At 38.2% G+C, this 13,798-nt stretch overlaps 1 protein-coding gene across 7 annotated transcripts in view; it reads left to right on the forward strand.

Annotated features, from left to right (window-relative positions):
- Positions 1–13,798, forward strand: part of wge (BAH domain and coiled-coil containing protein winged eye) — a 281,527-nt gene that overhangs the window by 153,691 nt on the left and 114,038 nt on the right. For all 7 annotated transcript variants that reach the window (XM_087359141.1, XM_087359113.1, XM_087359128.1 and 4 more), the window contains one exon: positions 11,696–11,767. Coding sequence is in view for 6 of the 7 variants with exons in the window: in XM_087359113.1 (XP_087215239.1) it covers positions 11,696–11,767 (72 nt within the window). In the remaining variant the exon portion in view is untranslated. The remainder of the gene's footprint in view (positions 1–11,695; positions 11,768–13,798) is intronic.

The following is a 13,798-nucleotide window of genomic DNA, read 5'->3' on the forward strand; positions in this document are numbered from 1 at the left end:
ACGAACTTACAGTTGGACCGAATTATTATTACTTCATGTGTTTCCTGGTTTTTGTGACAGTTGACAAAACTGGCCGTACAAAAGATTTTTGTCCTGTTAGGTAAAGAAAATTGCACTGTTGTGTTTCTACATTATTATGCATCTGATTGTTTGTCTTCATTCCACCAAATAATTTGTAATCAATTCGTTATTTCAGTGAACTTGCGATAAATGTCATACCATCTGAAGCCGCTTCACATTCATACCACATAAAAAATATTTTACCACCGATATGCATCGTTTGTACCTGAACATAGAAGGACAGCGATGATGCAACTGTGCTTGAACCTATGAATTAAGTTGTTAATTGTCCTGTGTCTTAAGGTAATTGACTCGAAGAGTATGTACGATATTTAATTTGTACTGGAGGCGTTCGCATTCGGTGGTTTTCTTCACGATCAGAATGTCTCTGGAGTAAACTCAGCGAGAGCGAACTTTTCCTCATACGTACTTCTGGCATTCAGGTCAGGGAACGGGTGGAGCCAGACTTAACGCCCCGCTATTCAGCGGAAGCAAAGCTTAATTAATTGTAACTAAATTAAATTTTGAATTTAATGTAAATAAAACAATAAAGTTTTGAAGAAAGTTGTATTGTTGGGTTGGAAAGGGCCATTTTTTAATGGGCTTGGTTTGAACAGCATCTGTTGAAGGATCTCCGCGAGCATTGGTTTGCGGGCAGGGGCGGGGGGGGGGGGTGATGGCCGCTCTGGTTCTCTCCCCCTCTTGAGGACTGGCGCCGAGACTCTCGTTACTCTGCTTAATGTATATCTTATTTTTTCTTCAGCCTGTGTAGTAAAAGCTGGTTTTATCGTAATTTGTAGCTTTTGAAATTTTTTTGGGCTGGGGGGAGGGGGGGCGAACTAGGCCTAGTGACGCCCTTGTCAGACTCGGGGAACGATACACCCATTTGGAATGTATGATACTCTGAAATGTATATGGAAATTTGAACTTTATGTTGTAGCTTAGTCAATTTTGAGTCAAATTTGGCTACATCAATTTACCTCAAGAACCTCAAACCGCGAAAATTGGAAATGTGTTAGTTGGACGCCATTGGGTAACAATGACAAGAAAAACAAGTGACTGACGCCTTCTGCTCATCGAAGTCGCTTTATTGTCGATCCTTCGAAGCCGGAAATAGGACTTTATAATATTTTTGTGATTTGATGAAGGTTTTGTTTGGGCATTAGACATTTTTTGTCGAATACAAATCTAGAAATTTGAATTAATAACAGTAACAAGTAACAACTTTGAGAATGTGATCAGTAAACTCTTAACACGTATAAGGTTTTAAAAATTAACTTGATTTTAATTAATTATTGCATTAAATAATGCCTAAACATTACATTGTTTAGTCGTTTTGGGAAATGTTACGCACGAATGTTTGAAAATAAAACATTTTATTTTTGCAACTTCTCAAATGAAATAGGTATGTTTATTACTTGGGAACACACAGAATTGTACACTTCAGCATGAAATGAGCTGAACTAATGAAATTAGACATGAGATTGAAATTTCGCTGAGTAACCAAAATGCGTTTCCTCACAGATACGTACGCTGTATCGTCGCTGGTCGCAGTCTTACCTTTCCTCTTAGCTTGCTTCATCAGCAGCAAGATTATTCGTTACGCAGTTTCTTTCACTGTGACCTTCACTCCTTTACTCCTGTTTTGTTGCTGAGAGCTGGTCTTCGCTCGAAGCTCAACAGTCTCTCCGTTAACGGACCGAGAGAACTGCCGGCCAAATTCTCTGGTTCCTATTCGCAAGAATTTCAAGACAAGAACATTTCCTTGCTGCCTCCATCATGAGGGCGATGCGTTGCCCTCATGATTGAGGCAGCAAGGACCTCTGAAACGTCGGTAAACTTCTACCAGACTACACGGCCCTACAACCCAGATGACAGCATTTTAAGAACATGCGTACTAAGATGGTTTGACACAATTGCTACCATTTCTTAATCGTCTAATTGAACGTTGAAGCAGTTCTGCTTCGTATCTGGCAGGTGCAACGTTCGATCTGGAGACGGTCTGTCCTGGCTGAGGCTCTCCATGCAAGTGGATTTCTTACAGACCCCTTCCAATTTGTGGGTTTTGGTCTTCTGGTCTGTGACACCCTTTGTCCATATATACTTTGTTACCAACGTTTCAGAAGAAGTAGAAAACACGTCGTCACAACTTTTCACATCAACATCTTAAACCATTCCCATTTATTATTCACACGTTTATTCTATAACTTGACGGTACATAGTTTTAGCAATTGAAGAAGCGTCGATAAATAACGATGAGTCAGTCTTTTCCAGTCATCACGATTCAGGCCCTGATGCCTGTTCCAGTTGAGAATGATTGCGAAATAATCCATTAGACATCTATTAAAAACTCTCTGGACGGGCGAACGCCTCATCGCGAGCCATTCTGCAGTTTGACTGCTTTAACTAAAATCTGATCAGACAGACAGACTTGTCAGCATCAGCAGTGGGCACATCTCACATGTCCAAAGTCTGTTTTCTGACCTGGTGTCAATGACCCCATTCAGTAATGTAGTTGCGCCTAAGGCATTTTCTTAGAATCCCGTCATTTCACTGAGAATATGAAGTGGGCCCCCTTTGAATGTGGACGCAGAGAGCAAACCTGGCCTCTACTCTAAAATCGAACATCCATTATGAGCACGTACCCCCAATATATTTTTTTCTGTTATATTCAGACATGATTTAGTCATCTAATTTAAAACAGATTTATATAACACTGTTGTAGTATCATGCTCTTGCCACTGATATAACATCCGATTTCGTTCTCAAAATTTGTACGTAAATGTCATCACTGGGTTTATACTTGTATTTATAAAGCACATCCAAGACTTTACAAACACCATAAAGCAATGTTGTTGAATGTAATATTATCTTAAAGATACCTTAACTTTCATCCCCAAGAACATACATTCAATATATCGAAAGTGTTGCTGAATTAAAAGCCATATGCCTACATAAATGTAAGACCAAGTGAGATTTCAGGTTCTCACGGTGGCGAGTGTGAAGATAACTTCTGGGTTTTTGCACCGCCTTATTGCTTCCATAATCATTCGTTACCCTGATTATTGAGAAAGCAAGGACCTCTGAAACGTCAATACTTATACCAAACTACGCGGTGCAACAAACTAGAACCATCTTGAAGTGTAAAAATGTTTTTATATTTCCCTTTAATATAAAATTTGACTTGGAAGTTATAAATCTTCTTTGCCAGTTATTTTTCTCCTGTGACGTGTTCAAATACCACGCAAAATGGAGGACAATGTGTGACAACTATACCAGTGTGATTACAGAGAACTTGCACCATAATTCCATTGCACAGAACAACTTACTAAATTCGACGTTTCAGAATACACATCGGCATCTGGTGCAATCAGGGTTAGATTATTACTTATTTATGTGTTCCTTCTTTCTTCGTGTGTACGGTATGCTCCTGAACCACCGGAAGGCGTGTCCTTTACAGGACACGCTATTTTCGTATTTCGTTTACTATCGGCCTCCATACAACTAGATCTGCACAGTTCCCATTACATTTATATTTCACTGCAAAATGTGGTTGCTCACTTTTGCAACTTGTAAGTTCCACGCTGCCGTCAGCCCAGCTAAAAGCGCTATTGTTCACCCGAAAATTTGGAAACATACCGAGTGAAAGAGAGTTTTGTATGACGTCTGCCGAGATCAACTTAACCGCGCGTTAAATTTAGAAAAAAAATATATAATTAAACGATATTTTTATATTAGTTCCATGGTGAATCAAAGAATGAACTCTAATTTTTTTTAGTATTAGAAAGACATTTCTTACACACTGCGAAAAAGAGGTGTGATACGTAGAAAAGACCCGGATTGGTTTTGCCATTTGGTTTGCGTGGTTGGTAAACGTGTTACCGTTCAATGAGGCAAAGAGCAAAATCACAAATGCAGGAATATGATGTGAAGCTTTCACGGCGGCTTTCATTAATAAAGTCCTCTCGGGCCATCAGCCGTGTTAGTTGCTGATCAAACGCCGACGTTTCGACGACCGTCTCTGTCCTCATTTTCAAGGCTGTTGACTGTGTGGCTCGTAGCGCGAACTAGTTCGACAGAGATGGTCCTCGAAACGTCGGCGATTGACACCAACTAACACGGCTGATAGACCGAGAGGACTTTATTAATTATGCAGGAAGTTTTTTAGAATCTCAGAGCGATATGTTGAGGTAGGAATAGAGGATTATATCCCCTGTTGTAGACATAGCACTGTAGTGGGAATTTCAGAAATCTTACAAAAATTAAATTGTACGTAACATAATAGTGGTGTACGAAAGGAATGCAACTCTGGAATATTTTCCAGCACTTAATAATCAATACGTAAGGAGCACTTAAAACAAAAGCAGCCCGCAATCCCCGCGAAAGACGAAGTGCGTTGTCTGTAGTGCGAGATTAGCTTTGAAAAAAATAGGTTCGTTATGCAATAGGTGAACATGAAGGCCACTGGGGCGTTTGAGTACACCTACCAAAAATAACAACTGATATTTTTGTTTATGTAAGACCTGGAATGTCCAGTGTGTGGAAAGCATTTCGCACATTTGTTATCATTTTCGAGTCTATGCTTATACGTTTCTTTGTTGCCTGACTAGTATTAATCGATTAGTCACTGCAACAGTGTTTACGTAGACGTCGAATTGCTCATGTATACGTGTGAGTTAAGTGAGACTTGGGTTCTCACGGCATCGAGTATGAGGATGATCGTCTTCTGGGTTGTTGCGCCCTGTAGTCTGGTAGATGTTAACCAACGTTTCAGAGGTCATACTGCCTCCGTCATCAGGGCGATGAGTATGAAGATTTCTGTCTTCTGGGTTGTTGCGATGTGTAGTCTGGTCGATGTTATCCAACGTTTCGGAGGTCATACTGCCTCCGTCGTCAGAGTATGAAGATTTCTGTCTTCTGTATTGTTGCGCTGTGTAGTCTGGTCGATGTTTACCAACGTTTCAGAGGTCATACTGCCTCCGTCATCAGAGTATGAAGATTTCTGTCTTCTGGGTTGTTGCGCTGTGTAGTCTGGTCGATGTTAACCAACGTTTCAGAGGTCATACTGCCTCCATAATCAGGGCGATGAGTATGAAGATTTCTGTCTTCTGGGTTGTTGCGCCCTGTAGTCTGGTCGATGTTAACCAACGTTTCTGAGGTCATACTGCCTCCATCATCAGGGCGATGTATAGGCATATCTGGACATCCGGAGATTTGAATTTTTCATTGCGTTGAAGATTTGGATGAATCCTCTTGTAGGTATGTGCCATCGTTTTGTGAAGGCAGTATGTCCCTTCACACGTCGTCACAATGCAGCTGACCAGCAGCGACAATGCATATTTCTTGGGTGATTTATAAAGAAGCATTTTTTTAAAATGAAGAGTGCATATACGAGAAGCAATTTGAAGGCTAGTGCCTCATGGAACAAGTCTTCGTTTTGATAAGAACGCAATTTTTCAGTACTTCTGTGCAAGAAAGAAAATTTTAGCTATAATAATTAACAATCATCATTTTCTGATGTGGCTGCATGCTTCCGAGATACCATATTCTCGTACTTTCATTCAACCAGGTGCTTTAAGTTAACTTTTATTAGGCCTACCTTATAGCTATCTTTGCTAGGACGAGGAGGGGCTGTAATTTCGGATAAATTAGCCTCAGTTTCACTTATATTCAGATCCGAATTACAAGTGAGAAAGAAGTTCTCTAAATCACAACGCTCCTGAAACTTGATGATTATTTACAATTTAACTTACCGGCTTTGCATACATATGTGGTTAGCTTAAAACTCGTTTCACATGCATTATCACATTTTATTTGCACTTTTTTTTCCATTGTAAGTGATTTAAAATATAAAATGTTAAAAGTTAACGATTCTCTGGACTCGTTGTTTCCGTCTTAAGGTGAGAAATAAAAGTTGCCTTTATTCTGAAGGGCCCGTTCGATAAAGGTAATACTTTTGGAGAATAGCAGAAGCAGGCTGAGTGGATGAAGATCTAAGCCTGTAAAAACAAAAATTTCTATTGAGAAGAGAGCATTAAAACGTATTAACTTTATACACCAAATCACAGATAATGAACTGAGTTAAAATAAAATTCCAATAACAACCACAACAGTAATACATTTTCATCACATTTTGTAGCCATGCAAATTTTTATCCGTTGTCTCTCGGCCTTTCTGCCTGTGGCTTTCATCTCTTAAACTAATCCGTAAATTTCGAAGAAATTGTGTAGACTTATTCGTGGGTCAAACTAAAAGCTGCAATTCTTCCGGATTTTAGCGCCGTTGATGCGAACGTTTCGGAGAAACATACTGTTTCCATCTTCGGGGGTGAAGAAACAGAAGACTAACGGCATTGTCTTCCCCACCGCCGTGAAAACTTCAAATTAAAAACATTAGAATCCGTTCGGCGATTTTAATCTTGAGGCTTATCGTTAATTGAATTGGGCCCTTTAAACGCTCAGCGGTAAATATATGTTCCACAAACTTTAACAGTCAGTAATTCTGCATTTTATATTTTTGGGTTTCTTATGATTTTCAGAGCCAACAGCGATTATTACTTAAACAACATTAAATATGTGATGTTTGTAATGGTGAAGTGCGTTTTCTCTGAGGTACGGACTGAATATTAAATTCGTATTATTTAGAAGGACTTTAAAGCGTTAATATAATTTATCCATAACGGTCCAAAATACTAAAATGAGTACAAGACGTATACTGGTTGCTATTATTAAGATTTTCTTTTATTTGAACACTTCTGATAATATGAATATTTAACAGAATACACGGAAAAATAATTTCTGACTGTGCACTTTGACGTCTGTAGGGCGAGTACCTTTGTAACAGTAGATTTGTATCTGCTACAAATTTACATGAAGGCCATTGAGATAATGGAAAACAGGAAATAATGCATTTGCAGTCCACATTTCCAATAATGTCTCCTATATTCTAGCGTCATGGAAGTTTAAAAGGGACATATGGAGTCAAATGAACGGACTTCCAGACCTCGGTGCTAGGAAAAGTTGAACACATTTGTGAGCTGCTTTGGTTCCTTGTGGCAGGTCATTGAACCGTCGTAATTATTCTTCTGGTCGCGTGGTTTGCTAGCTGTTTCGTGGTCTTGCACGGGATCACTTACAGGAAAGTTGAATAGCTATTCCTCAGTCTTGATAGGAGCGAAATTTGGTGTGAAAAGGACAGCGAGTTTCACTTCTGTTGTTAAAATATTTTATAAGCGATATTTCTCTTTGTCTAACATTTAAATGTTTGGGGGGCCAATAACAAATAGAATTTGGTTCAATATGACGTTGTGCGAAGAATAAACCCCGAAAATGCTTGTTATTATTCAGTTTCATCGACGCTTTGGTCGTGCCAGGTTTCTACGTCCTCGTGGTTGGTAACGGACTTGCAATATTATCATCTCTAAATTGTTGTTTCTTGAAACATGAGGACACTAAAGTGTAATTATAACATTTTCTAAGCTTGCTGTTCAAGAAAAAATACAGCCTTTTTTAAAATGTCTAAAAGACAGTATAAATTGTATGTAAACCACCCTCAAATTTGATTATTGATCGAACAAATTTTAAAATTTTAATCAGTTTCAAAATATGTATTGGTTTTAGAAACATATGTTTTATTAAATACGTTGCTGGTCGACGTAGAGATGCGTACCGGAAAGAAATTTTAACACCGTCAATCAAGCGATTATTATTATTATTATTATTATCATCATCATCATCATCAGGATGATGGCGTCATGGAACTAAATATATCCATAATAAATACAAGAGAGGTGTAATCATGCAAATGAATTATACCTACACGTAAATATTTCTACGACAAATGGTTGTACACATTATTATATTCGAAGGTATTACAAATGATGCTTTGCAAATATCTGTACTATGAACGTTACATTGAAACCACTGTGTTTGTTTTTCTTCGTAGCAAAATTCTCCGCGGTTTACAAACCAGTGTTACGGAACATTTAATTTTTTTTGGCAGAGGTCAATATTCCGCAATAGTCGTCTGCTTTATTTTTCGGCTCTCCGCTGTGTGCACATTTTCAATACGACCGCTGTTCTTTCCTGCCAACTCTCTCGAGTTCAGCGCATAAGAAGTCTCCGTACACGTTCATTCTTGTAACCGGCCAGTTCCCGCTACATTTGCCGCCAAACTCAACTGTGCGTTCGCCGATGGAACAAGCCCCTCACGTGCATTACCTTAGAACGTACCTTGAAATATAATGGCTTCATATTCGTGTTTACTGCCCGAGAGCTTATTATAGGTGTGGTCATTCGATACGTATCGTTTAATGTGATAGGAAAAAATGGCATAGTTTGGTCCAGTCTGGCCTTGTTCGATCTGGTTCTGTTTACTTCCGTTCAGTTCGGAGAGGTATAGTTTAATTCATTTCATTTCATTTCAGTTTAGTTTAGTTCGGTTTTGTTTGGTTCAATTCCGTTTATTCGATTTTGGTTCAGTTTTATATTAGTTCCATTTAGTTCAGTATAGTTCCGTTTAGCTTGATTTAGTTAGGTTTTGTTCGGTTTAGTTCAGTTTAGCTTCTTTTGGTTAGGTAACTTTAGGTTAGGTTAGGTTAGGTTGGGTTTGGTTGGGTTTGGGAAAGTTGCATTATGTTGGATTGTGTTGGGTTGGGTTAGGTTGGGAATTATGTGAGATTAGGTTTATTTAAGATAGGTCGAGTCAGGTGAGGAATGGTTTGGCTAGATCAGGTAAAGGCATGCCAGATCAGATATGTTAAGTTTGGTGAGGAGGGTCAGGTCAGTTCAGGTTAGATTCGGTTAGGTAGAGTTAGCTTAGGTTAGATATACTGAGGTTACATAATGTTAGTGGAGGCTGGTTTGAGTTTGTGTGATATTGTTGAGTAAGGTTCTGTTAGTTATCGTTACATTACATTATGTTATGGTAGCTGTTGTTAGTTTCTTGTAGGTTATGTGTGAAATTGCGTCAATTTAAAACGAGTTTTGTTGTATTGGTTCAGGTTGCGTTAATTTAGATTTGTTTTGAACTATGTTACTCTCGTTTGGGAAAGAGGAACATCGACAGTTGAATGTGTTCCGCGATTCTCGGCTGCGTGTTCCCAACTTCTGTCGAGCTTGGTTGCGGAGCTAAGAGACCACCTTCACCGATGCTAGAACACAGAACAGTTTTTCATTGTTGCTGCCTTTGTTCTGGACTGTTCTCTTTGTAAGCACGTATAAGATAATTTGTCAGATGTCTGAAATGACCTAAACACGTACGAAATAGTTCCTCAGCTATTTCAAATATTCTAAAGACGTACAAAATCATTCCCGGTATATTTAAAATGTTCTGTTCACATACAACAGCCACTGGTTGTTAAAGTAAGTGGTACGTACCACTCGGCTTTAAAGGGGTAACACCTTCTTGATGTCTAGGGCCTTATATCCGCGCTAACATAATTTTCGTTGCTGAAACGTTGCAGAAGTTCGATATGAAACATGTAAAGAGAGGTATTGTTTCCCTAACATCTTTTTCAACAACAGTTACATTTTTAAGCGGGAGGGGAGCGGAATACGGCCCAAGGCGGAAACGACCTCAATCGCTGTCACAGTGATTTTCGGATATTAAACAGTTTATCAGTTTTTATTTACTCAGTGATTGTGTAGGAAAGGTATTGACACCACAAAAATAAATACATCAATAAATAAATTAAATCGAAATTCCCTTACGGAAATATAAGTTAAAGTCCTATTTGTGTATCAATTTTAAGTTTCAGTTCCAGATTCTACCCACAATTGGTTCGCTATCTAGAAATTTAAAGATGAAGGTTCAGGCATCCTTCTATAATTTTACTCGTTGTTTTGGATTGCTCTGCATATTCTGCATGATGCGGTATCGTAACTCCTAAATATTACCAATCAAAATTTTGTATGCTGTGTACAGCCAGAAATAGTTACTGGTAATGCTATGTTTACGTCATTAGATTCCCTCAAAGTGTGATCACTTACTGCTGATGATTGATAGCTGTTTAATGAAAAGTAGGCACAAGATATTCCTCGCGAGTGAGGATCTTAGCCCTCAGTTACTTCCAAGCAGCCCCATCGGACACCCTGAGTAAGAATAACTCTTCACCAGGACTTAAGTCGGAGCAAGTTACAATCCCTTTCCATCACATTTGTTCTAATCGCACTTCCGAACTCAATGAATGAAAGTCTTTAAGAATCTATTAGTTCTTGAGCTAGTCAAAAAGTATTTCGTCTCTTGTGGAAGTTTTGAGGTTCATTGATGTGTTCACAAGATCCCAGTTCTGGGCCATGTGAATCCAATCCACACCATATTTTATCTGTTGGATACTTTTTATGTAATGTGGGTTGTTTCCGTGGTTATCAATGGAATTATTTCTACCATGAAAATCTTAAGGGAATCTGAGGGTCGGAAGTTCACTTCTCTTGCATTATGGAAGGAGGAGAAAACTGAACGTTCCAAGATTCGTTCCTTAAATATAATATTTGTTGAAGTTAAAGTGTGAAATTATTGTTCTGATAAAAACTAAAGGTTTCAGATGGTTTCTAATAAAATCCTTCCTTCACGCCTTGGTATTAATTTTTGCTAATCTCTTCTGAATTTCCTACGTCACCTATATGTGCTACATGCCCAGCCCATATCATCCTCCTTGATTTTATTGTCACTGAAATGTTAGTAATGGTACCATTAACTGTACAGTAGCAGTTGACCTTGGTGACCACGTTGGAGCTGGTAGAAGTGCAGAGGGACTCAATATTCAATAAACGCAGTGTTCAATTCGTCAGCGTCTCAACTGGAAAGCTGTTGGCTACTGTGCTCAAGTTTCGTTACCATTAAATTTTCATGAACCTCGGAGAAAGTATCAAGAATTAGTTGACTCTAGAGTATTTAAAAGCTGAACCAGTGCCAATTGGTTGACGTTCTCCAGTTACAGCACTTAATATTACCATTTTCGAAAGGAACAGATAGTATCTACAGGCAAACACACTTACATTCAACGCGATTATCTATTAATGGTTTACTTTTAGCATGAACGGTAATACTACAGAAATAGAACAGCAGTTTGGAATGTTTTCAATATTGCTATTGGCAGACAAAGGCATTAAGGCACAATCTTAAGATTTGGTTCGCTTACTTATTTTTGGAAATATTATACCACACACACACACACACACACAAACTGTGGTAAACGAATAACAGAAATGACTTAGTAGCTTAGGGGAACAAGAGACAACCATTCTGTGGTGAGATTTCAGGTTCTCATGAAAGCTATTATGAATATGACTGTATTCTGGAATGTTGCTTCATGTGGCCTGGTAGAAGTTTACCGACGTTTCAGATATTCTCGCTGTCTGCATCGTCAGGGCGATGAGTTACGATGAGTCCTGATGATGTAGGCTGTTTGCACTTCTGAAACGTCAGGCTACACGGCGCGACACACCAGAAGACAGACGTTTTTACTCGTCGCCGTGAGAACCTTAATTCTAAAAATCTAACCAGCGTGAAACATAAATTAATTGTGGTGTCCGAATCCGCTGCCGCAGACCTTTCGGTAGAATCGCGAGACAGATATTTCAGATGTCTCGGTAAAATACGTGATGTACATTTTATATTGTTTTTTTTCCCCCAGGGTGCAGTTCAAGATGGAGGCTAGGTAGTGGCAAAACATCTGATGCTTCGCTCTTGGACCTTTACAACGAAGGTAAGACAAGATTTGCATTGAATATTTATCATAGTTGCGTAATCGTGTGCAGTGTACAAGGGCAGATTAATTTAAAGCGAAATATTTCATTTCACTTCAAAACATTACATTTGCTCCAATATATGAAAATAATCTGGATATGAATATCACCAGAAAACATCACCAAAAAGCTACACAACAGAAATTGTAATTGAGTTTTAAGTTTGTTGATATAATTTTACACCTGAAGATGGTTCGATGAAACCGAAACATGTTGTAAAAATGTTCCAAATGTAAATCGATTATTCGATGTGGAACATAAAATGATATTTTAATTATCTTATTTGTAAAAAAATTTAAATATAATTGTGATTAGACGGACATAAACCGAATAATTAATTTAATATTGGATTCACAATATGACGCAATTATACTATCTTTTAAATTTTTGATAAATAGAATTAAATTGTTACCTTACCATCAACCTCTTAAAACCAATAAGCTTAGTGGGAGATATTTAAGAAAAGTGACCACTTGACAGACCTCGGTGTAGATGGGAGGGTATTATTAAAAGTAATCTTAAAAATCTAGGATGTGTGGGGGTGACTGGATTCATCTGGCTCAGGATCGGGACCAATAGCGGGCTCTTGTGAATACAGTAATAAACTTTGTCGGTTTGTGACTGTCGTAGAAATTTTTGATCAGATGACTAGCTGCTCAAGATAGGAGATGAATCGAGACCCACCACATCGACCTACGTTGTCAGGAATTGGCATAAATATCACTCAGTGTGCAGGAAGGGCGTAAGAAAGGTTAGGAATAATGTAGGAATTTATACATCTGTCTTATGTTTGTGGACTGTGTTTTGACGTCAACTTCTTAGAAGTTTGCCAGATATAATTATTCTGTGCAGTTGATTTTCTTTTCACGTGCAAAGAAAGTGCATTGTTTTCGGACGTAGATAACGGCGCGGAGGCTGCAGATGAATGTTAACGATGGCTTCGATTTGTTCCGTTTTTCCTGTCAGCCCGAATAAGTTGCACCGAATCCGGGAGTGTCATACCCCGTAAGATATGTGTATGATGTGCAGCTTTTATGGACGATCGGTAGCTTCAGGTGGCCGTAAAATCGACGTTTCGATAGCAGTTTCGGTCGTCATCATCAGGTTTGTGATATGTCTGTGGAGCACGGGATGTCCGGACCGGGCGAATCACAAAGATTTTCTTCTTGTGGTCCTGGATATCGGACGCTGTTAAGTCGAAGTCAGATATTCTGATATGTTTTGAAAAACGTACTCCTTTTTAAAAATGAGTCGTAACTGACACAGTTTTACAAAATGTAGAAAGCAGTGTGAGATGTTTGGTGTTTTATAAAAAACAGTTTTTACAATATGTAACTCTGACGTGCTTATTGCGGGTATTGATATAACAATTTCGCTTCACGCCTGAGTTTCGAAAGAAATAACAATGTTGGAAAAGGGAATATGACATTGTTCATATTAAGGAAAAATAACTTTCTATGTAAAGTAATGGATTTAGAGTCTTCTCCACTTTCATATAATTCTGAGGAATGTTTTTCGTCAAAACGTGAGACTGTGATGGTTTTTTTACTAGATTCCGAGTACATGTTCCTTAATCTGTGCATTTTTCTTGGTGTTTTTGTTCTTTGCAATTATAATGTCAGCCTATAATGGTTTAATAGTTATTTAAATTTAATTTTAATCAAATAATCGTATTTAAACTACATAATAGGTGGTATATAACTATTTTAAATAAAATAAAAATTAGAAGACACGAAAGAAAGAAAATTGCATGTTACAAATTTCTGTAATCTTTATGACCAATGTACCCATTACATTAAAACCAGCTTATTTCTTCCATGTTTTCGATATAAGATTAGAATCTGTTTTGTACTGTTATCTGAGTAGGCTGTGGCTACTGGTATCATAGATTTCTTTTAATATCTTTGGTGCAATGTCATCTCGTTTCATATTACAGTGCGAATGCTTTTTACCCCATCACCTTCAAGTAGCCACTACAGAAGATTTGTTTA

The sequence above is a fragment of the Zootermopsis nevadensis genome, unplaced genomic scaffold (genome assembly GCF_977971745.1).
Source record: "Zootermopsis nevadensis isolate Lab colony 2312 unplaced genomic scaffold, Znev_1.0 Znev_ptg000003l, whole genome shotgun sequence".
In the NCBI taxonomy this organism is placed as follows: domain Eukaryota; kingdom Metazoa; phylum Arthropoda; class Insecta; order Blattodea; family Termopsidae; genus Zootermopsis; species Zootermopsis nevadensis.